This window comes from Macrobrachium nipponense, chromosome 40, assembly GCF_015104395.2.
Source record: "Macrobrachium nipponense isolate FS-2020 chromosome 40, ASM1510439v2, whole genome shotgun sequence".
NCBI classification, from domain to species: Eukaryota; Metazoa; Arthropoda; class Malacostraca; order Decapoda; family Palaemonidae; genus Macrobrachium; species Macrobrachium nipponense.
Genome location: NC_061101.1, coordinates 4,038,612 through 4,064,523, shown reverse-complemented (window position 1 = coordinate 4,064,523; position 25,912 = coordinate 4,038,612). Strand labels below are relative to the sequence as shown.

The 25,912-nt window shown below is 39.2% G+C and overlaps 1 protein-coding gene across 1 annotated transcript in view; it reads left to right on the top strand.

Annotated features, from left to right (window-relative positions):
• Positions 1-25,912, top strand: part of LOC135211813 (uncharacterized) — a 395,519-nt gene that overhangs the window by 85,198 nt on the left and 284,409 nt on the right. Inside the window, exons 5-10 of the mRNA XM_064245023.1 lie at positions 6,760-6,855; positions 7,160-7,264; positions 8,917-9,070; positions 23,225-23,359; positions 23,712-23,953; positions 25,765-25,879. Of these exons, the coding sequence (XP_064101093.1) occupies positions 6,760-6,855; positions 7,160-7,264; positions 8,917-9,070; positions 23,225-23,359; positions 23,712-23,953; positions 25,765-25,879 (847 nt within the window). The remainder of the gene's footprint in view (positions 1-6,759; positions 6,856-7,159; positions 7,265-8,916; positions 9,071-23,224; positions 23,360-23,711; positions 23,954-25,764; positions 25,880-25,912) is intronic.

Here is a 25,912-nt window from a genome sequence, read left to right as displayed (position 1 = left end):
GCATGTATGATTTTATTCGGAAGAGTTACCGCGCGGACGTAAGGAAAAAGTTTTTTCAAAAATTCACCATAAATCAAAATATTGTGCTAGAGACTTCCAATTAGTTGCAAAATTAAGGTAAATGATTGAATATTACTAGAATATAAGCGTTTTAGCTTACAATTGCGTTTTTTGACCATTTCTGTAGTCAAAGTTGACCGAAGGTTGAAATTTTGGCAATTATCGTTATTTATATGAAAATATCTCAAAACTGATAAAAGCTACAATCATGAGTATTTTAATGTTGTATTCTACATAAAAATGCACACATTTTCATATATAATACTTCATGTAACGGCTAATTTACAATGGTACAAAAATTATGTCAAAGTGACGAAATAATTTCCGAGATGTGTCACAGATACTTTTTAGTGCGGCAAGAAAGAAATTCGCGCTTGCGCGCCTGCGTATCGATTGTAAACAAAACAACACCTTGATCCGTGAACTCCCAGCATCCCCCAAGGCGCGTGATTCAAGAGTTTTTGGCTGGTAGGCCTAAAAGTATTTATCCGCGAATTTTTAAAAAAACAATGCATATTGTAATTTGATTACTAGACAAATATTTTGACAAAGTAGATAAGCAAAACCCAGAGCTTATTGAAGCAAATGCATATTTAGGTATCCCAAAAGGAACTGGAGCTAAAAATTGCTCAGTATTCATTAACTCGTCCGTGTATGCCGTAATATTTTTGGTTATTTAAATAAATACTAAATATTTTATAATTACTATCTTTTTTTCCATTACAAACCTGTCACTCATACATGCTCGTATTTCCAGTATTCCAATATTCCCAGCCACTTCACTTTTCTTTAACTAACAAGAAAATCACCAGTAGTATATTTGCCATGTAGTTCTTCAGGTGCCCTGCAATCACTCATTTCCCTATTTGCCCTTTCTTGGTATGGGGTTGCACAGTCAGCGGAACGGGAGGAAGAGTCTCAGTGTATGAGTGAAGAGTTCATTATTGAAAAACTGAATTTAGGATAAAAAAGATTTGGTGTACCGTAACAACCTATCATGTGTTTACGTTCCAATTAAGAAGAGAGGACAAAATTGCTGAGTGCCCCAGAGTGCTGATTGAAATCTGAAAGATCCATGACTGTGCTTTGGGACTGTAGTATAGATCAGGGGCCAAGGCTCTGGTAATTTTGTGTGGTTTTTTTATAAGTAAGGATAAACCCCTTTGGTATGTAAACTAGGACTGCGTTTGCCAACTGGTGGTCCGCAGAAAAATTGGGACATTAAATATTTGTTTTCTTAATCCTCTTCAGGCAACCCTGATACAAATTGCACAGAAGACAAAGAGCCCAATGTTGCCAGTTAGCATTTTTATAGGTAGATTTAGCATTCTAGGGCATTTTAGCATTAAAACTTTGGATCCAGCCTTTAGCAGAAAAAAAACAGCATTATTAATTACAATAAATTAAACATTACAAATATGAATGCATTATTATTAATTACAATAAATTAAACATTACAAATATGAATGAATTCTAATGTAGTATACATAAAATGCATATAGAATAAATACATTTTTTTTTTAATTCATATTAGTGGTCCGGCAAATTGAAAGTTATACTTGTAGTGTTCCAGAAGTTCGAAAGTTTGGTGACCACTGAACTAGGATGCAAGTATTACTACAGGTGTCTGTTGGCTTGAGAAGACACCATTTGTAAGTGTACCTAAAAGGAAGGTGATGAAATCTTCAGAGGTAAAACTTTTGCCAAGGAGTAAAGGTCACATTTTGGCAAATCATGGAAGGTGAAAAAGAAGTGATAAGGCTATCACTTCTTCTCCACCTTCCATGAGAATAAGTTTAGTAAATTCAGAAAAAAACAATAAAGGAAGCAGCAAGGGGCTTTTTATACTGTATGCTAGCTGTTGATAGCAGAGCTGTGTAGGCTTACAAAAGTAGGCACATGGCATCATGCTACTACTGTATACTAGCTGTTGATAGTAGAGCTGTGCAGGCTTACAAAAAGTAGGCACATGGCATCATGCTACTACTGACCTTCTGTCTGTTAGGCGAGAAAGTTTTTTTGTCCCCAGGCTCTCAAACACTGCAAATATGGACATATGACATATATGAGTGATGTGGTTATGAGGAAACATTCTATTGTAAGAAAATAACCTTGGATTTCATTAATTAAATTTTTCAAGTACAGTGTCCATCATTTTATGTGTATCACAGAACACATTTTAATTTTACTTATGTACTGCTTCGATAGAAAGTATACCACATGCTATAACCATTAATGTGAAGTACTAGTAAATTACCTTCATGCTTCACCGGGTGACTGAAGTAATTTCTTTGGTTTGGTGATTCGGAAGCCAAGTTCTTCACCCACTAGAGCTTTCCCATTAATCAGCTGGTTTTGCTACAGTTGCTGACTGACTTGAGCTGTAGACCCAAGTTTTTGTTTCTTATTTCAGTATGATATCCTCATAATAGTGTTTTGAGTTATTATGACCTGTATTTTACTGTTATTTAAACTTACTTCAGCTATGGTTATCTTTTCCTTACCATTGAGCGCCATACTCTAGCTTATGCAAACTGAATGCTGGCAAACTTTTAATTTCACAAGTTTGGTTATTACTTTTTTTTTCCCAGCAGGAATAAATATTCTATTACTTTATTCCTCATTGCTCAGGCTTTGCTCATTCAATATTGACCATTTATCACCTACATAGCACACACCCAAACAGTGTACTACTGTACACTTGTTCAAATATCTGTTGATTATTGCATAAGATATTTTCTACTTGGTATATTATTTTACCAATGAGTTTTTTTAACAATTCTTTGTTGCATTAATGATTACATTTTTGCATTAATTGGATGCAGTATGCTTATGTTCCAAAGTATTCTTGGTTATGTGTACTTTTGTACTACATTTTGTCTCACATTCCTCTTCATTATTCAAACACCCATTTTCTGAAATTAACTGTTGTTCAACTGGAATGTGAAAATAAGTTGTGAAAAGTAAGTTCCTAAGGAGACTTACCGCATTGCTCAGTCATATGCGTGCATTTAATTTTTTATAACCTCATAATGAAAAAGATGATCCTTGTAGACAAGGACTCTCTCTCTCTCTCTCTCTCTCTCTCTCTCTCTCTCTCTCTCTCTCTCTCTCTCTCTCGCTCTCTCTCTCTCTCTTCCCTCTCTCTCTCTCTCTCTCTCTCTCTCTCTCTCTCAAAGTAAAGGATTATGAACCTAAGCAGAGAAAGGTGGTAACCATTAATAAGATTAAATGGCATATTGATTCTCACTGTTGTCTTTCACTTTTGTAAATGTGACTAAATTAGCATGCGTAAGTCCTGGGAACTGAAGTATAGCAGCCATAAAAACAAGGAACTTGTAAATTATTTTTAGCTATATTAGTATATAAAGTCCTCCAGATAACAAATTCTCCGTCCCTCTTTGGACTAAATGCAGAAGTCAACAGTTAAAGGTCTTTTTACATGACAGGCATTTACTTGCTATTGTTTTCATCAGAATTTTGTTGTTTTCATCTGAATTTTGTTGTACTCATTCCAGCCCCAACCCTAGCTTTTTTTTCTTTTTTTTTTTTTTTTCTCATTAGTTGGCATGTGGTCATCATTTTGAAGTCTGTGACACTGTGTTTATATCCTTTGTTGGATGTATGTTTTTTTTTTTTTCTTGTATTTTCATGATTACACTGCCTGTAAAAGTATCTAAATATTGCCGCTACCCTTACATAAAGTAAAACCAGATTTACACTAGATTGCTAAAGATTATCTGGTATATATATATATATATATATATATATATATATATATATATATATATATATATATATATATATATATATATATATATATATATATATATATATATATATATATATATATATATATATATATATATATATATATATATATATATCTATATTATATATTTATGGGCTCTCTTCAGATTCAAGTGCAGCTTAAAGTGGAGTCTAAGAATTCAGCAGGTGTTTTTTTATGAATATGCATCACTGTAAAGTCAAATTTGTGGTATTTGTTAAGGAAGTAGTGTTATGTTATAGTAGGAGTTCTGTAGGTATGTTAGAAGTTTTCCTTATTACCAACATCATTGTAATTATGAGTTTGGTTTATTTGAGTGTTGTCAGTCCAAAAGATTTCCCAGTTCAGATGGCTACAATAATTAAGGTGTCTGTGGAACATATATCTATTCTAGGATAAAAAAAAAAGTGGCCTTGTTAGGGGTGTGTGCCATTTAATTAGTTTATTTGTCACTGATGAGGAAAGAAATATTATGAAGGGAAGGTTATCATGATAAGATTAATTTTAACCACTATCATGTTGCTGAATGTTGAGATGAGATATCAACGGAAACAATTCTTTGAGTAGGTTTTGCTGTGTATTTTTAATAATACAGTTTGTGGTTGACTGAATTTTTGGAAGCAATTCGTGACAAAATTAGTAGTATAGCAGTTAAAATCATTTTTCCAGTCCCACAGCACCTTCTTTCTTTATTAGAATGATAGATTATTGAATATTAGTAAGACAGAAATCACTGGAAGCAAGACTAAAGTTAGGTTATCTTGACCACTGCACTCCTTTTTCTGGGCTGGTAGCATTTTGCTTTTCCAACCATGGCTGCAGCTTCACTAATGGTAATTAATCAACCCAAGTAATAATTTTGCTTTTGTTAAATTCGCTGCCATTGCTTGTTTTTGAAATGCTTCACTAAGTAACAAATGCTGATTCTTTTGTTGTTTGTAATGATTATTACTTAAAACTGAGAATACTTTTAATTGACAATCAAAGGGAAATTGAAGCATAAAGAAACTACTCTCAAGATAGTGTATTCCAATTATATGAAATTATGGTGCTTTAGTGAAATCTGAGTACCTGTAAGCTTATCTGTTTGCCAAACACTCAACACAATCTGCTTGTTGTCAGCCTCCAGAGTTTTGAACTCAAAGCTTGAGGACATAGTTCTTTTGCATAGATATGTACACTTATCCGATGGAATTTTTGTATCGAGCGTTCCTGCTTCTCAAAGTTTTTATCTGAAACTAAAATGGTGTTTGTGCTTCCAAAATTTAGTTTTCTGGAAATCCAATACTTACTACATACAAGTAATATGTGAAAATGGGGAAGGTGTCTGTATTAAAAAGAGAAGGAAGCAGGGAAAACAGAAATTACTTTTGGGTACTCCTTATAGCTTCAGAACTCTTGTCTGTCATTATGTTGTGGAAAGGATGGGGCTTTTAACTTGTACATAATTATTCTCACCTAAAGTAACTCATAGTAGTACCCGGTAGGTATTTGCTTTGACCACATTGGTTTCTTTTTGTGTATCTTGCACATCTGTGGTCAACTGGTCTTTCCTTTATTATTCATGCTATCATATAAGGCCTCTGTAATATCAGTTAAGAAGGCCAGGTCATTTACCCATTACTAATCCTTCTAAAGAGATGCATTTTTACCTTTCATTCATAGGGAAGGGAGCAATTTTGACATATGTAATTGAGTAAACTACTGTTAGGCAACCAATTAGTATGTACGTATATTGTATTGCAGCCCAGTGAATACACTTCCAGATCTAAGTGAATGGAAAATGGTTGATGACATCATTTGAACTGGGTGAAATCCTTAGTATTGAACAGTCTTCAGCTAAAGTTTAATTTTCTCTTGTGTCAAATACAGAACCTAGGTAGTCATCTGTAGTTTTGTTTTAAGTACTATTGACACTTGTTCCCCTACTGCTGGAGTTCCATCAGTCATCAAAAGCAAACGGTGCCACTGTCTTGGTGCACTTTCAATCATGTTTTCTGGATAGCTATTTTCAACTGCATTTTTCATGCATTCCGTAGATATTTTTTCTAAGCATACATAGTGATGAGTATGATAATTTCCCTTCCCAAATGATGCTGATGAAAATACTGAAAATAGAATAAATTTCCTACTCTATCATAAAACTCTGCAGACTCTCAGCAGTGACTTTGCCATCCCTTTCTTGTACTCAAATATTTGCTTGTACACATTCACTCATTTTTATAGATCTGATGTACATGAAAAACAAACTTTGATGTCTTTGTGATCACCTCTCATCTAGTTGATGCACTTGAATAAAGGTTAGCAAACTTAGGCTGTGAAAATTTTCCTTAGTTGGGGGCCAGTAACAACTCTTGAATGTCAATGATTTCATTCTAGTAGTTTTCTGAAATTTTTGCTAAATGTGTTTTCTATGCTTTATCTGGAAGTATTACTGTACATCTCATTACCTAGCAGTCTTTATATTGAAAATAAGTATGATCACACATTTAAAAGGAGAAGTCACAAAAGCAGACATTCAGTTGGTGATGTAACAAGGCACTCAGCATTAGATCAGTCTGGGTGGTGTTCAGTGCTATGGAAATAAAGGCACTTCATATTTAGAATAAATTTTATAAGTTGCACACTAATTATTAGTTACCTTAGGGTTTGTTTTCATTCTGTTTCCTTCTTTACTTTAGTTTCATTTATTTGTTGTACCCACTGTTACATGTTAGATTGTTGTGTATTATTTTCTGCTCAGAGTTTTAGTCATCAAAAAGTTGCCTTTCACAATACATAAATAATGCCAGTGACATTGACTTCTTACATGGTAATAGACATACATCAGGAGTTGAATGAAGTTGATGTAGAAGCTTGGGTAATATGAATGTACTGTGTATGACATTCATTGTAATTAAATGCTGCAGGTGCATCTGGAGGACGACATCACATCAGAAGACAAGGATGACCTGGAGGATACTGCAGAAGAGGAAGATGGGAAAGTGACTCCAGGTGCAGTAGAGGTAATTAAACTGAAAATTGGTGTCTTCTATTCATAATTTATTTTCTTCAGTGTGTTATCTTTTGAGTCAGAATATTTATGATTAATAACATTATGCTTGATTGAGCAACTTTTTGTAATGATAAACAGTTTTTTACCCCCAAAAGTGGACTTGTTATATGAAAGTGAATTTAAGAAATTCAGATATTATTGTAGAAACTGAAGCCTTATTCTTTTACATTTAAAATGGTAGATGATCTGTGTAATAAAATTATCCTTGTACAGTTAAAATTAAAGATGATTAGTGTTAATTAATTTTTTTTCAGGCCCAGCTGAAAAAAAATAGCACAGCTGATAGCAGGAAGAGGTCAGAACATGACTATACAACAGAGGAGGAAGAAGATAAGAAGGCAGCTCCAGTTATTTTAAGGGTGTGTATTTAATTTGTTAAATATTCTTGAATGAGTGTTAATAATATATTTCATCTCCGTAAAAATAAAGGAGGTGCATATGACATACACGTTACCAAGATATTTATGTTTTGTGACATTCTCCCACTCAAGATTCTTTACACAGATGTTGGTGATTACTATTATGGAACGTTCTCCTGAAACCATGTCGAGTAGTACTGAAGTTCAGGAAAATTTTAAAGTACGGGCATTCATTACTTTGCCTTCTGTTTGTTGGACTTTAGCCAAATGGACTTAGGAACAGATTACCAGAATGGAAGTCATTCTTGAGTTGGCAATGACTGTAAGGGGTTTGGAATAAAACAAATGTGATATTTAAACAAACAAGGCTTGATCCAACCTCCAGTTTACTCGGGACGAGTACAAGATTTTCTCCTCACGCACAAGCTGCAGACATTAAATTCCTAACGTAACGTAAATTTAACATGCTAAAGCTTATGGTCAAATAGAGCCTTCTTTCACCAATGAAAATTCCAATAAATTTACTATTATTTTATTAGAAATAATTTTTCTCTACTGTTCAACATGCACATTAATTAGTATTTTTTTTACATTTTCATTTTAATGAATAAATCTTAAATATCCTATCCTAAAATTCCTGTATCTTTAACTCAGTGCGAAACACCTTTTTTAGACCTTTTTACTTTTCCATAGACCTTTCCTATTCCCAACAACAACAACAAAGTAATTCTTAGGCTTACTCCCAGAATAATAAAAAAATTATGTTTTTGTCCATTATGTGTAATTCTTGTTTATGATGCGTAGCTTCATCAATTTCCCTTAGCTCATAGATCAACCATCATGAATGAGGATGCATCAGGTGACTTAGGCCTGGAGATCTGCCTAAACATGCATTCTTGCTACCCGATTGCCATTTTTTTCCTTTTCAAGAGGGACTTAGTCATATAATTTAGATTCATGAAAAGGACTGCTTATAAGCAATGAGTTTGCATTAAAAAATTTAATTTGGTTTCAGCAAAGTTAAACTTTCTCAATTACTTCTGTACTAAACTTTTGAATACATTCTTTGAAACTAAACAGTTAATCATATATGAGGATGTCTTAGCTCTTCAAGATTATTTCCAGTCCTATTCCAGGCACTACTAACCAATCAGCCGTGTGTTTGCTTCTCATCTGTGTCATTCATATGACAATCACAATTTGATTTTCTGCAAAACCAGTTTGCCAAAGATGTGGATTCTTCTTATAACTTATATATTGTTACTCTGTTGGTCTGCACAGTTTATGTAAAGAATTGTTGATAATGATCTTAATGGTTTTAAAGCAACTTTGGCAGGCCCATTGTTTAACACTTACAAATAGTAGGTTGCTGATTAATTTCTTTGAAAATCACGTCTTCTTATATCACACAGAGAGAATAACATATCACAGACATTGAATTCATTGATGCACTAGAGCAAATTGTAGTTGAATGTTATTTATTTACATTGCATAGTTAGATCATTTATAAGTAGTATGTATATAGTATAAGGCTATATCTCTTCATCTTTTCACTTATGTGCCCCGAGTCCAAATTGGTCCTCTTTCATTGTATTGGAATATGAATTAAGTGTTTTGCTCTTTGGTTTTTAATTGTTATTTTGTTTTTAAAGGCCCCACCAGAAGTGAAAAATGATAAAGTTGAAGATGGAGGATATGAAGAAGACGAGGAAGATGAGGAGGGAGAAATTGATGATGACGATTTAGTATTAAGTGATAGTGAAATGGTAGTGGAAGCATCAATGAAATTCCCTCTGGCAAATAAAGGTATGATAATACATGTGATTAGTGACGTTCTTCATTAATAGAGGTATATTTTCAATATACGTACCTACATATTAGGTGATAAAATTAAACATATCCTGTGTTATAGTAACTACAGTATTCTGGCAGTCTATTTATAAGCCATCTAGATTAAGAACAGAAAAGATTTCAGTGGTACCAAACAACAATACATACTACTATCAGGCAACTGTTAGGGGGATCGGCCGGTTTCCGACTTTTTTAACGACAGGTTGTTGATATATAGGGGGTTTGTTACAGGATATTGTGTGGAACTTCTAGGGAAAAAATTTTTGTTCAGTGACCTAAGGTTTTGTGACGCCAGAGCATTTTTCTGCCAAAAATGGCCATTTTCAAAATGCATCTCCTCCTTTGCTTTTTGGTTTTAAGGGATGAGATTTGAACCACTTATAAAACACATATGGACCTTCGATATAAAGCCGAGGATTTTTTTATTTTTCAATTATTTTTCGAGATATGAATTTTTTTTTTTTTAATGAAATTTTCCCGGAAAAATTACAGGAAGAAAATTGCCAAAAATCAGAAACTCAAAATATTAAAAATCCCCGGCTTTTATTTAATCTACCATGTTTCCTCATATTATATATGAAATTTCATTTAGATTGGTTCAATGCTAAGGGAGGAGATACATTTTGAAGGTGAAAAACTTATGTTTTGAGAAACGGGCTTTCAAAGTTATAGGTACATAAAAAAAGGTAAAAGACTGTATTACCATTAATTTTATGGTTTTAGTTTTTATTTTTGAGTATTAATGCAAAATTATTATGAATAGGAATATTAATTAATTGATTATCTTTGTGCCTAAGACACATTATTATAAATTTTAGGCTCCTGGTCCCCCCTTGTCTGATCTTGTCATAAGGTATTACTCTAGGGTATCATAGTGGCCTACACTACTCATTGTCGCCAGGTTATGTGGTTATTTAAAATCCTCCAGCTTCATATTCTTGAATTTCTTGTGTATTTTCTTTCTTTCTGGGAATTTCTTCTTTCTGGCACCCATCCAAGCTCTTCTTCTTTCTTTATCTTGAAGTTCTAGGCTTCGTTGAAGAGCAGAAGATATGCCAAATTCTTGGAAGAGTGCTGCGTTTCTGTATCCAAAGTTATGGTCAAGCACAGTTGTTTGTGCTACAAACTTTACTCTTTGTGCTCCAGCAAACTTAGTCATGTGTGCGCTGTTCCAAATTTTTGAATGAAAACTTTCATTCGCGTTTTGTGTAAATCCGCGAACGCAGCGTTCAAGCAATTCTTTCTCAGACAGTGCTTCATACACAGCCGTTATTTTCCTTTCACTCTCAGCATCTAAATTGATAACTGTTGAAGATCTCTTGAACTCTCTTTTCTCTCTTTCTTTACCCATTGCTATGCTGCGCTGAAAATAGCACCAAGAATCTTCCCCCTTTGGACAAAATCCATGACGTTGATTTTCTTTGGAACTGAATATATGGTTGAATGATGCCATTATATCCTTCTTCATATCAATCCATGATTTACCAATATTACGGTAGATTGCCCTGCCATAATAATTAGTCATTATGCTAATGTTTGTATCCGACAATTTATTCTTTCCACTTAGAGCACTAAATTTTCTTCTTTTTCCAGTTCTTGTTACTCTCTCTTCTTTTTCATCTTCTCTTAGCCTCTTCATCCTGTTAGTCATTCTTTTCTTTACATGGTTGATGCATTCTACTTTCGCCACTTTTAAATTTTCATACGGTCCATTTCCACCGTTCATAAGTGCTGGAATCTTCGTCTCCAACAAAGGTGGCGTAGCTGAATCCCAAATCTTGCGACCTTGAAAACATCCTTATGGCGCCTGCTGTTTCCATCCCTCCTGATGTACCTTCATAGTTTATATTACAATCTTCATCATGAAGGGTTCTCCACACGTTGAAATCTTCTGTTATTTTCATTTCTTTTAGTTCAGTCGTTTTAGCGGCACATGCTTTGCAAACTTTGTTCATCACTTCAAAGTCTATCACATATCCTGTGCACACTTCTATTATGACTCCCATACCTACATTAGAAACATGGCCTCTTTTCATCCATGTCCCATCGTAGTAGGATACGTCAATAGGAGTATTCCATTTCATCAGGCACCCATTCCCATATATTTCCTGTAGTATGTTCTTATATTTTCAAAGATTTTCTCTTGTTTCATCTGAAAATATGTATCCATTTTATCATAAAGATATGTAAGATGGCGTGAATACTTTCTTTGTTCCGATACGTAATACAAACCATCGGTCCTTTAACAATAGGAAGTAGCTAGCGGCAGCTGGAACGGTCGTAAGCTTCGAACAAGGGGGCGAGAACGGTAGTTAACTGCTGTCCGACGGCGCGCGACTGGGAGGTAAACAAATCACTTTTGCTTTCGGCCGCGGGTGTGAAGGACGTGTTCGTCATCGCTCTCTGCCCGCTTCATCGTCGTATGCTTTGTTTATATTGTGTTTTCTACTAATGGTTTGTTTGACTTGAAAATGAAACTGTAAGTACACTGTTTTCATTTTCATTACTTAATTATGAACCAACATGGAGTTATCGCCGTAGATGCGGCGATTTCCTCTCTTTTCATGAATTGAACCCTTGAATTATGTCTCGGTGCCGAGGGTTTTGGCGGGTCGCGCTCGCGCCGAGTCATGTATTTTGGGTGAAAAGTGTGTAATTGAAAAATGTAAGTACTCTTTTCATTATATTTTTGCCCTGTGCGTTCGTTACCGAGAGTGTGATTGCGCTCGGCACGAGCCTTTTAATTTTGTATAATAGAATGCAATGAAAGTGGATTCGCAATTGCAATATTCTTTTCATTTTCATTTATTTATTTGCATGAAATTTAATTTGGATCAATTTTCGTTCTTACCCGGGAATTGATCCTTACGATTGTTTATGTGAAAGTGAATCGCAAGTGCAGTATTCTGTTTCATTTTCATATATATATTTTATGATAGCATCATATTATTGGATCAAGTTTCCGTTCTTACCCGGGAATTGATCTTTTCCCCTTTAAGTTCTATGAAGTGAATCGCAAGGGCAGTATTCTGTTTCATTTTCATATTACTTTTCACTGCTGGGTGGGGGTAGGGGAAGCGAGGTCTGCCAGGAAGTCGTCGGAAAGCTCTCCCGCGACTCCCTTGGTATCCGATTCTTCGTCTTCCTTCCTGCCCCCCCGCTCAGCTTCTTCGTTGTATTTTGTATTTGGGTGGGGCTTCCTTGCGTTCGGGGTGGGGCATGTCTTCCCCCCGTGCGTGAGGGAACCCCTCTTACTAATCTATCTATGTTACCGCAGGTGCTACATCCATGGGAGACGACCTTGGACAGGTATGGACCACCGCGGCGGCAGGGCGTGCCTAGCATCCACGGGCTGCTGCAGCGTCTAGCGAGGTCTGGGGCGGTCTCCACTACTACCACGGCCGCTTATGCTGCTCCCCCCCCCTCCTGGTCTACACTCTCCATGCTGTGTCGATGACGCCGTCTGCGCTATAGGGCCGCCGCCGTACCGAGGTGGGGTTGCCGCCGCCGCCTGTTTTCTTCGTGTTGCCTGCCCCAGACTTCCGCTGTTCCAGCAGCTCGCCCCTGGACCGGCCGCCAGGACCCAGGTTCCGCTGGCTGCCAATGATTCTACGAGACGATCGCTGGGGCCTGCCGTACATGGCCGCCTGATGTGATTCCCGCTGTTGGCTTGGCTGTCCCTTCTGGGTCTACCGCTGCCGCTGTTCCTTGCCGCTACCTGAGCTGGTTGCTGTTCCTGTCGCTCCTGGTTCCTGAGCCTGTCCATGCTGGTCCTGCCCACGGTGGTGTCTTCCCCAGTCCCAGGTCCTTCCGGACAGGTGCAGTCGGGCCGTGTTGCTTCGGCAATAGCCCCGGCTCCGGCCTGGATTGGAGGACCTGACGACTGTCCTGCGTGAGCTGACGAGGAAGAGGAGAAGAGGAAGCTGTCATCTTCGTCTTCATCGTGCTGCTGCCTCTTCCCCTTCGACTTCTAAGGCCCATAAGCCGAAGAAGAAGAAGGCTGCCTTCCCCCCTAAGAAGTCTCCTTCGGGAACTTCTAAGGGCCCGTCCCACCGTTCTGCTGGTCCTCCTGCTCCTTCGGGAGCGGGGCCCGTCTCCCTTCCGTAAGGAAGAGATAGACGGGGACCAGAGGAGTATCGGTTAGCTGGTACTCTGCCTGGTGCTAGCGGCGATGCCGCACTACGCCAGGTTCCGGCTCGGTCTCTCGTTCGCGAGAGATCCCGAGTGTACGTTCTCCCTCGGGAGACCGTGCAGCCAAGTTTCGGCGCCAAGACGCGGCACGGAGCAGAAGGCTGGTGAGAGAAGCTCAGGTGACTCTTGCCAGGCCAGCGGCCGCTCTTGCAGCGACCAGCTGGTTAACCCGGGTTTTCCCCCTAAGAAGGCTCCTTCGGGACCTTCTAAGGGCCCGTCTCGCTCCGGCGATTCGGGGAGCTCTTCTGCTGGTCCTCCTGCTCCTCGGGAACAGGGCCCGTCTTTTTCTTCTACCAAGGAGAAGAAGACGGGGACCAGAGGAGTACCAGCTCGGCTGGCACTTCCTCGCCTGGTTCTAGCGGTTCTGCCGCTAAACCAGGATCCGCCTCGGCTTCTCGTTAGCGAGAAGTACCGACGTGGACGGTCTCCCGCGGGGGAGACCGTCCAGCCAAAGTCTTGACACCCGAGCTCGCTCGCCGCCAAGACCGAAAGCGCGGAGCAGAAGACTGGCGGGTGTCCGTGCAGACCGGGGACTCTCCGCTAGGCCACTTGGACGCTCTCGCAGAGACCAGCTGGCTGCTCGGGTTGACGTGACGGGTCGCTGACCAGCCACGGGTTGAGGCGAGGAAGGGGTGTCCCCGTCGGTCGTCGTACCAGCCACGGCTGGTACCAGCGGCTCGACGCGCCGAGAGGACGCTCGCCGGTCTCACCGCGACAACGAGCCTAGCACAGGTCACCTGACGCCGCTCCCATCGGACCGGGCGGAGACGGTAACCAGCAACAGCTCGCCTGACGCTAGAGATCAGCGTCGACGTTCTCAGCCGAGCCTCTCGCCCCAGGGCGAGCGGCAAGGCTAGGCCTGCTGCTCGATCGCCACCGCGGGTTGACGATCAGCACCAGCCCTCCAAGCACGCTGGTCCTGCCAGCGAGCTAGGGGGGAGCGTCAGGTATGCCTCTCCTGTAACCTTCAACCTCCGGGCTACACCGGGAGGAGCGAGGTACTATGAGTGATCGCGAGAGGTGCGCCGCTCGCGATCCCGCTATGACGCCGTATGGACCAGGCACGGTTCTAGGACCGACCAGGACATACGCGCAAGTAGCTGGAGGCGACCGTCAGGGGTCTGCCGCTGTTCCTCCTTCTGAAGGAGGAGTATCTCGGGATCTGTTCTTGTTGGAGGGACTGGACGGTCCTACTCCGCAAGACGCGGTTACTCCCGAGATACAGAGGAATTTGCAGAAGTCATTAAGCTGATTCGTCAGCATAATGACCTTGCGGAAGGATTGCCGCTCCCACCAGCAGAGCCCACGTCTCTGCTCGAGTCGTTTTGGGGCCCGAGAGGGAACCCAAACCGACGGTGGGTCTGCCGCGATCGGAGCTTGCCGATTCTGTCTCGAACCAGAGTCTCTCGTCTCCGGACAAGAAGGCTCTCAGTTCTGGCCGGTCGATCAAGCTACTTCCACCTCCTCTACTGCGACAGCGGCGTTTCTACGTGTCTTCGGACACCGTATTTAAATACTCCTTCGGTCCTCCTGAGAGGTTTCGACCTCGACGAGGACTGGAATGAGTCGGAGGACGGTATCGGCTCTCTCCTGTCAGGTGTCGATCAGCCCCACCCAGACGACGTTCACAGTGGCGGCAGACCCTTACCTACAGTGAGAGTTCGTAACCCTCTGCGGGAAAACGTTTTCTCCTGACGATACGTTTTCCCAGACTCTGAGAGGCGGCGATGGCTGCTCCTACTCTTCTCCAACTGCTAGTTCCACTGGGAAGGCGAGTGAGTATCCAATTCCTCCCCCATTCCCTCTCTCCTTACGGCTACGAGGGAAAGGGGAGGGATCCTACAGAGATTTCTCTGTAGGATCCCACGTTCGGGACTGCGCTACCGGGGGAGGGGACATTCGGGTCCTACCTGACGTAAGCCCCGGTCGTTGAGGAGGAATCCTGCCCCATTCTCCGATTTCTACGGGAATCGAGAGGACCACCAGCCGATATCGTTTGACGAATTCGGTGGGGGTTTCGCAGACTGCTTAGACATTCTAACGGAATTTCTAGCGCATTCAGTGTTCGAGTTTTTTACGATCTCCAAACACTTACGCGAGACACGGTCCAAAGTGAGCGAGACGAGAATCCCCGATATACACGATAATCGGGAACCTCGCTTATGCTCGAATTCCTGGAATTTCTAGCATTGGGAAGAAGACTGCTGCTGAAAGAAACTATCTCACAGTAGGCGACCAACCTGGAATAGAGAAGATCGGACGGGAATATCCAGTTTGGCTTGAACTATCGTCTTAGTATTCTGTTCACCATTGAAGCTTTCCTTCGAGGAAGACTTCTCCTCACTCTCTTGATAGAGATCGAAGGTGGTCGATCTCCAATCCTTTATTTTCTTTTTTTTGCTTGAAGGAAAGAATTTAGGATGGAGATCGTTGTTCAGAATCCTACAAATATACTACGTATTAATTGTGAACCTCGCCGGGACATGATTATTTACTAAGCAGTTGAATTGTCCGAGGGGTAGGCGCATATCCTAGTTAATCTTACGGATTGCGATTATAAGAGAAGTATTCTAATTGAACTGCAACTCGGGGTTGCCTGCAACCTCCCAGGAGTTTTCAGTTTCAATTTTATATACTTATGGTTTTGTCACGACAACACCATTTCAACTTTTATATTTACCGAAATTCGTTTCGCCTAAATATAATTGCTCGAGCATATCTTTATGCTCGGTAGTTCTAGCCGAACGCATTCCTTCGTGGAATAATGATTACCTGGCAACTCAGGATGACGAGTCAGCGAGAGCTCAGGCTCAACTACTGCGTATGAACTGCCTGATAGCAGCTCAGTATCAGCTGGGCCTCCGATATGCACGGTCATGTATGTCTCTCTCTCCCCTGCTTTGATTGCCTACCGAACCGTATCTCTGCCCAACAATCATGGACTTAGGTCTCTGATTAACGGGGATTCTCGCAATAAATGAAGGACCATCTACTGCTGTGACGCTAGATTCCATCGCCTTCGACATTGCGAGAATTTTCAACAGAGATATCTCTTGGACTCTTTCATCTTTCTGTTTACCGCACGGTAACAGAAAGGTTCTGTTACAAGTCTCTCTCCGCTGCATCGCCACCTGCGATAATGCGAATGATTTTGCAGACATCTGAGTTTGTCTTCAAAATATCTCGTATTCGTAGGTGTACAATTGTTCATTGTTCAACCCGAATTACGAGATGTGTCAGAAGACATCGCCTACTCTCCGACCTGACAGCTCTACTTCCAAATGTTCAGCCCATGAGAAGCAGTTCTTCAGGCGGCTTTCCCCTGTGTTTTTCATTACTGAAGAACGCCCCGCTTTCATTGCAACTACGACTTCTCACCGGACAGCAATGAAATAGCGGTTAGCGTTTTCAGTCATTTGTAAGCACAGATTATGAACCTTGAGAATCCTTCTCTCGATTCATCTGTGAAGACGTAGGTTGCATTCAATATCTACCTTCGTCTTCAACGGTACAGAGTGTTGTTTCTCCTTAGCTGAGATTCAACAACCATGAGATGTTTTACCTTCAGGGACCTCGGTCTCTAGAAGGCAATTGACTTTCGCCTGTTGGGCACATGCCTTAAGAGAATCATCACCTCGCTGTCCGGCATGGTGACAAACAAATACTTATTTGTTTGGTCTCTCGGCATAACCCTTTAAAGGCGAAGGTCACGTGACTTACATCGGATGCTTTGACAACTTGCCTCCTACCGAACGCAGTCAGTCGGCAGCTGTCAGAGCGGCCGAGTCAGTTACGAACTACGCTGTTGACTTAGTTCGGTTGTTACAGAGCAATCATTACTTCGTTTTAATAGCTTGTCACAGTACCCATACCATTGACACCCACCATGGAGTGTCGGTGTCCTATCCACTACCGAGAACTTCGCTGCATGGGGATAGGAGGATGCGAGAGACTTCGTGGCAAACGGACAGACCAGTATGGGTACTGGACATCACCGAAGTAGAGAAGAGGGATAGGTCATGCGACTATTTCCTTCTTTTCCTCTGAGGAACTGCATGACTTCTCCTGCGAAGTCAAGCATCCAGGGGATGGGGATCCGTGACGCTCGATTTCGTACCGAACTTCGTAGCGAAGACTCAGAACCCTTCGGTCCCTGACGATTGGTTCGAGTCGTTCACAATCCCCTCCCTAATGGACTTCAACCGCCTTCGATGCGAAGGAGATGCTGCCTTGTCCGCAAGAACTTCTCCGTGGCGCAGGTACTGAAGGCAGGGGTCTGGTCCAACCAGACCACATGACCCTTCCTTCTACCTTCGGGATATGCCCACAGGTCCTTGGATCTTTTTTCCTTGGGACCCGTGGTGGCTGCTCAACACGTTGTGTTAGCGAACACCCAGACACCCTCGGCAGGTCTGAACAGCATCGAGTCCTGGTGTGACCGTAAGAATGGATGAGTATGAATGAGAGTGACTGGGCTCCTCTTCCCATCTTTTTCTTCCCCTCTACCTGTGGTTAGAGGGACACGGTCGTCACCCTGCTGGATAAAGGACAAGATGCAGGTGAGCTACCTCAACAGAGCCCCACCTATCCTATCCCTTTCACTAGGGATAGGAGCGTATATCCACCACTTCCTCCAACAAGGGGGAGGAAGTGGATGCCAGCTTGAGACAACCCATACTTTATGTTGCCTCTTGCAAACAGGAACAAGTTCTTGCTTGCTGGTACGAAGAGATACGCTTGCCTCTCTCTTAGTACTCGGCCCAGAGGTCTGACCATTGATCTGCGGTGCACACCCCGATCAATCGGACAGAGGCTTGGATCCCTCCCTCGCTCTTTACAATCCAGGGGAGGCATTCCAGGGATGGACGAACACCAGTCTGTTCATCAAAAGACTCAGATTCCTCCCACCAAGAAGTGAGTCTTCCTATTGTTAAAGGACCGATGGTTTGTATTACGTATCGGAACAAATGACAATTTGTCGAAAATTGCATTTTTCCTAACTATACAAACCTGAGGTCCTTTACATATAGTCCCTCCTCATGCCACCCCTCACTCTGCGTATTTTGCATGGGCCAAAAGCAAAAGTGATTTGTTTAGCCGCGCGACTGTCGGACAAGCAGTTAAACTACCGTTCTTTCCCCTTGTTCGAAGCTTATGACCGTTCCAGCTGCCGCTAGCTACTTCCTATTGTTAAAGGACCTCAGGTTTGTATAGTTAGGAAAAATGCAATTTTCGACAAATTGTCATATTTCCCATTGGTTTTTATACCAAGCGTTCCTTGTAATCTCTTCAGTCCCGCGAATCCATAATCTTTCAACAAAGAATGATAGATTACTGCCACATTGGTTTTGTATATTGGAGCCTTCCTTCCTTCTGTAGAAATCGGTGGGCATTTTGCGGGTTCTGAAATAATTTTCCCTCTGCATTTAGGACATATCTTTTTTACTAGTGTCTCAAATCCATCCCTTGCCAAATGGATCCTCAGAATTACTTTGCATCCACAATTCGGTATTCGTGATTCAAGTAATTTTTCAAGTCTTGCTTCACTTATTATTATCATTTTATTTTCACTATCATCGATAATATCAGCTTCAGATCTACTGCTTTCTTCTTCTGAAATATCATTGCCCTTTAGCAGTGATGAACGAATAAAGAGACGATTAGGGGTGGATGTGGTTGGTCTCTGGTCAGCAGAGATCATACCGTGCGCCATTTGCTGCGCGGCCTCTCTCTTCCGTCGTCGCTTCATTCCCCTCTATGGCACTAGTTTCTTGAATTCTCTGTTCTACTTCTTCGATGGGCATATCCAATTGGCTTTTCCGCATTCTAGAGGCATGAAGTGAAGTCTTGGACCTTTTAGGCACGGTGAAAAACTAAAAACACCGCAGAAAACACAGAGTTCAGTCAAGGCTAGCGAGCGTGAAAAAATGCGACCTTGTAACGTGCAAGTTTATAGGCAACTGTTGGCCTGTGGCCACGCGCTGAGCCTCATGACTCATGATGCATCCTTTGTCTTGTCTAGGAATAACTAAGAAGGTATCAATTAGGCTATTATTGACATTATATATTTCATTTTAAAGGAGGTTTTCGTAACTTATATCACAAAAACTATACCAGACTAAATCATTTGCGCTACTGGTGTTTTGTGGGTATAAAGTTATTGTTACATTTTAGGCCATAACTAGAAAAGTAAGGTGAATTTTAGGATAATACTTCACGGACACATTTGTGAATGCTCTACGAAGCCATAGAATTTTTTTCAGCAAATCGAATAAGTTTCATATTTTTTGGGTTTTTTAGGCAGCCGATCCCCTTAATGGGGCATTGTAGAGGGAATAGGAAATGTATGGATAAGGAGTGGTGTGGGAGACAAAAGTAGAAGTTAGATAAATGAGAGCTTGCAGTCAACCTAATATTGCATTATAGTAGCTTTAAGGATTAGAAACAAAAGGGTACTCAAGAAAATTTGATGCAAGGTTTCTTCAGTTCAGAGTTCTTTATACCAAAGGGTTTACACTTTCTGTAATTTGATAAATCTAAATTACCTTTGAGTTGGTCACACTTGATTAAGCCATAAAGATGTTATGAATTTTTCCACATGACCAAGTTCCCTTGTGTAGAAAACATTTAAAATCTACAGTGAAAAATTATATGTAACCCTAGCTTTCAACCAACATCAAATGACAAGACCTCAGGAAAGGCCCTTTTATGAAGTTATATCACAACTTGACATTTGTTTGAGCGTGGTCGCTGACTCACTTCCACCGTAGCTACGTGTTGGATGCCAGATTTCACAGATTCCTTGCCTTTACAATTTTTTATTTTTTTAAAAACCAGTTTCCAGCTGGCATCAGAAGGTTTATCGCAATGTTAAGACCGAAGGTTTGTTAGCTATGAAAAATACATTCGAGATTTGTTGCTCTACTGTATTTTTAGTTTTTTCATTTTTATTGTTGAAATGAAAAGTTTTGATTGAAGACTATCTTTGATCATTTGCATCATAAGAAGTTTGATTTTGGGTAAAAGTATTGACAAGTTTTTGTTAGCTTCCATGTTTTTAGTTTTAATTCTTCTTGCATGTGAACAGTGAAGAAATATGCACCTTATTACAGTATTATTTTCTGTTTTTAGTCTTGGTTTAATACTATCCTTTTATTTGTGACATATACTTTAACCCTTAAACGCCGAAGCGGTAAAATAAAATTTTGTCTCCCGTGTGCCGGAGGTGTTTCGGAGTGAGCGCGGAAGCGGAAAAAATATTTTTTTTAAAAATCACAGCGCGCTTAGTTTCAAGATTAAGAGTTAATTTTTGGCTCCTTTTTTTGTCATTGGCTGAAGTTTAGTATGCAACCATCAGAAATGAAAGAATTATCATTATCATGTATAAATAATGCTATATATGATAGCGCAAAAACAAAATTTCATATATAATTGTATTCAAATCGCGCTGTGCGCAAAACGGTTAAAGGTAACAAGTTACTTTTTTTTTCATTGTAATTTACACTAAATTGCGATCATTTTGGTATATAACACATTGTAAAACGATAAAGCAACACAAAAAAAATGTTATCACAAAACAATGCATGAATTCGTAACGCACTGACGTAAACAAATATTTTTTTCAAAAATTCACCATAATCTAAATATTTGTCCTAGAGACTTCCAATTTCTTTCAAAATGAAGACAAAGGATTGAATATTACTATACTGTAAGAGTATTAGCTTACAATTGCAGTTTTTGACCATATCTGACAAGTTAAAGTTGACCGAATGTCAAAATTTTTGTATAAATTTTTTTTTATATGCAATGATTTCGGAAATTAGAAAAGCTACAACCTTCAAATATTTTTCGTTTTATTCTACATGAAATTGCTCACATTTTCATATATAAAACTCTATGAAATGCCTAATATGAAATGGAGCAAATATTCCGAGAATGGGACGTACGCATTTCGGAGATTTGTGGCGGAGAATCCGCGCGGCGGAGGGAAGGAAATTTTTTTTTTGTTTTTTTTTTTTTTAAATTGACCATAAATGTAAATATTGTGCTAGAGACTTCGAATTTGTTTCAAGATGAAGAGAAATGACTGAATATTACTAGACTGTAAGAGTTTTTAGCTTACAATTGCGTTTTTCGACCATTTCGGTTAGAGTCAAAGTTGACCCGAACGTGGTTTTTTTTCTATTTATCATGATTTATATGCAAATATTTCAAAAATGAGAAAAGATACAACCTTCAATTATTTTTTAGTTGTATTCTACATGCAATTGCGCACATTTTCATATATAAAACTTTATGTAACGGCTAATTTAAAATGGTGCAAACATTACCACAATCGCGCACATGATTTTTTTGGAAGAGTTACCGCGCGGACGTAAAGAAAATGTTATTTTTTTCATAAATTCACCATAAATCAAAATATTGTACTAGAGACTTCCAATTTGTTGCAAAATCAAGGTAAATGATTGAATATTACTAAAATATAAGCGTTTTAGCTTACAATTGCATTTTTCGACCATTTCGATAGTCAAAGTGACCGAAGGTTGAAAATTTGTCACTTATCATTTTTTATATGAAAATATTTCAAAATTGATAAAAGCTACAACCATGGGTTGTTTTTAGTTGTATTGTGCATGAAATTGCGCACATTTCCATATACAAAAACTCTTTATGTAAACAGCTAATTTTAAAATGGTGCAAACATTACCACAATCGCATGTATGATTTTTTTCGGAAGAGTTACCGCGCGCACGTAAGGAAAACTTTTTTTTAATAAATTCACCATAAATCGAAATATTGTGCTAGAGACTTCCAATTAGTTGCAGAATGAAGGAAAATGATTGAATATTACTAAAATATAAGAGTTTCAGCTTACAATTGCGTTTTTCGACCATTTCGGTAGAGTCAAAGTTGACCGAAGGTTGAAATTTTGGCACTTATCGTTATTTATATGAAAATATCTCAAAACTGATAAAAGCTACAATCATGAGTATTTTATTGTTGTATTCTACATAAAAATGCGCACATTTTCATATATACAGTGGACCCCCCGTATTCGCGTTCTCCGGATTCGCGGACTCACTCATTCGCGGATTTCTCTCGGGGACGTTTCCCTGCATTATTCGCTGAAAATTCGCGCATTCGCTTTATTTTTCTATGAGAAGTATCCACAAATTCCTGGTTTCTGTTATCAATTTCATCATAAAATGCACTTTTTGTGATATTAAAACTATTAAAAAACCCAAGTATGAACATTTTTTGTGGGTTTTCTTAAGTTTTAACTAACAAAATAGGCTGTTTTAGTTTTTTTTTTTTTTTTTCGTTTTTATAGGGGTTCCAAACATTCGCGGATTCTAACTATTCGCGGGGGGGTCTGGTACGCATCCCCCGTGAATACGGGGGGACCACTGTAATACTCCATGTAACGGCTAATTTAAAATGGTACAAAAACTATGTCAAAGTGACGAAATAATTTCCGAGATGTGTCACAGATACTTTTTAGTGCGGCAAGAAAGAAATTCGTGCTTGCGCGCCTGCGTAATGATTGTAAACAAAACATCACCTTGATAAGTGAACTCCCAGCATCCCCCAAGGCGCGTGATTCAAGAGTTTTCGGCTGGTAGGCCTAAAAGTATTTTTCCGCAAATTTTTAAAAAACTTTTGTATGTCGGCGTAAAATACGTCCAGTCGGCACCCAAGAGACAAAAAATGTCGACGTAAAATACGTCCAGTCGGCGTTTAAGGGTTAACAGTATTTCAGCTTACTTGGGGATACTTGGGAATACTTTTGGCTAAATTTAGATGAACCTTATTTTATGGTATTGAAAGTATATAGTTATATCTATGTGCAAGAGTTGCAGCCACCTTCCCTCTTAGCATGCATCGTGCATCTGAAGTAACTTTGATGTTGCTTTTCAGTAAATGGTCAGGATGCCCCCACAGAACAAAAGCAGTCTGATGCACCAGCCTGTGAGGAACCCAGTGTTGCTGAACCTGTCTCAGAGGTTGCTGTTAAGATGAACATACAAGTCACTCAGGCACCAATTAAAGAAGGTATAAATAATATGCCTTGTGTTTCACAGTTGAAATAGGAAATGGAGGAAAATGCAAATTACTGTATGGTTATCAGTATGAACATTACTATCTGGTGGTAAAAGGTATGAAAGGAGTAGTTAGTCAAGTGATAGTGAATTTCATTGGACCCTAGTGGTAAGGAAGGCTATTTGTTATAATATGTAAAAACCTTGATAAGCAAAGAAAACCAGTAGTTTAGTCCTAAAAATGTAGGGTCTTAATCTCGATTGATTTCTTTGTATTTTGAATAGAAATATTACCCGATAATTTAGGCTTTCAGTCAGTTCTTCCAGTTATGACTTCCCTTAAATCCAATTTGTTTGTTTCACAGCTACGCCCTCTGGGTGCGAGAGTGATATTGAAGACAATGACGAAGATGATAGCACAGAGGTTTCAATAGAGGCCCCTGTTGTGTCTTCAGGTGCTCCTGCATTAGCTGCTCCAACAAACAGGATCCCTGCTTCTCTTGAGTTACCAGAAACAGTTGTGAGACTGGACACTCCACAGGGAAGCTCGGTATTTTTAGTAGGAACAGCTCACTTCTCACGTGAAAGTCAAGACGATGTGGCGAATGTAAGTTGGTATGGCTTGGTGTTGAATTTGCTGTAATAATATATTACCTTTTATCTGTACATATCTTATCTCTCTTATCTCTTCTTGCTTTAAGGGGACCGTCCGCTATGATGTCTATTTTTTTATTTATTACGCAAATACATAATTTTTCATATATGTTTTAGATATATATAATACCTTCATCATATAAAAATTTCAAGTCATTTGATCAAAAACTTTTCGTTTTATTAGCAAAAATCATGATTTAAAAAAAAAAATTGGTAGAGTTTTCTCCGCTAATATGACATCAGTTGTATTGAAAATCATACCATAAAAACTTCTTTATATACGGAACAATTCTGTGTGGCAGAATTTGATTTTTTAATTTTTTTATTTTTTATGAATTTTTTTTTTTTTTTTTTTTAGTCTAGACACTCAAAAAATTCTAAAAAAAAGAAAAAAAAGATATCAAAATTCTGTCACACAAAATCATGGGATTTTTATTCCTCTTTCCAATGATATCTTTCTCTCTAAAATTGGATAATAAATAAAAACGAGTAATTTTTATCGACATGCGCCATAAGTATGTTTTTGAGTTATGAGCTCCCAAAGATTTTGCTTATGTAAATTTTTGCTTTTTCTTATAAAAGTCAAAACAACATTATTATAATTACTTTATTTGTACTTTATTGTTGATTTCTACATCAAGGATCGTGGTCCTACCCTAAAAGTGGTGTTAGTACCCTCAGCCGGACACCAGATAATGATGTTGACGGCAAGACATGAGACAATGAGGGCAGCTGAAAACAATTAATTTTCGTGTTTTTCTTTCAGCACACTCCTGGCCTTCGCTAATTTTGCTAGCCATAGTTGCTGAGTAGCCTTCTTGATCTTAGGTAACTTCGGCATTGCTATAAGTTCACTAAGAAGTTATAAAAACAACGTAGATAGCTATAACCAAACGCAAGTGCCTACGCGCATGTAACCGCTTTGACGTCTGTGGCGTAACTGAGTCATTCTCCCGAGTCTCGCCTATAAATAACCGCTCTGAGCAGCTCGCTTCTCGCCCAGTGTCACACTACCTTTCATTGCTACCAGATGTATGAGAATTTCGAAAAAAAATCTTAAAAAATCGCTGTATATATGCAAAAATAAACACGCAAAAACGATTCTGTCAAACTCAAGTCATACAGACGACGCAGTTACGATGACGTCATCATTTAAAAACCGCTATATCTTCATTATTTGTGAAAATAAGGTGCTGAAACTTCTGGAAAAGCATGCACGGCATGTTTCTGCATAGATACAAGTAATAACTCGATTTTTTATTTTTTCAAATTGACATGTCATCCGCCATAGCGGACGGTCCCCTTAAGTAATACTGGTCATGTTTAGATGTAGTTGATAGTGAAAAAAACATTTTATTTTGATGGGTTGTTAATGGAATAACATGAAACTTGTTCCTTTGATGTGGTAAAATTTAGGGCACATGTGCAACCTAGTTTTTCTAGTTTCATGTCATTAACCTTAATAAATTTATACTTGAAATAGGTATGGATATAGATTGGGGTATACAATTTAATTGTATTCAGTACATACTGTTAAAAAAAATAAAAAATAAAAAAGCTATATGTTAGCATTTGTAATATGAATACGTTCTTAGCCGCTCAAAAAATAATAATTTATCACAAAAGATCCTTCAACTACTGGCAAGCACTTGTTTGCAATAATTATATGATGATAATGTATATTTAATTTTAATTGCATGTCTATAAAAGTAAAAATTTAGGTTGCTATTCTTTGCTGTTGTATTGATTTCTTGTCTCTTATAGACTATTAGGGCAGTAAAACCAGACATCGTTGTTGTGGAACTTTGTAAGGCTCGTACTGCTATACTCCAGTTGGACGAAGAGACCATTCTAGAAGAATCTAGGAGCCTTGACTTTAGTAAGTGTCACATTACCTTTTTGGATATCAATG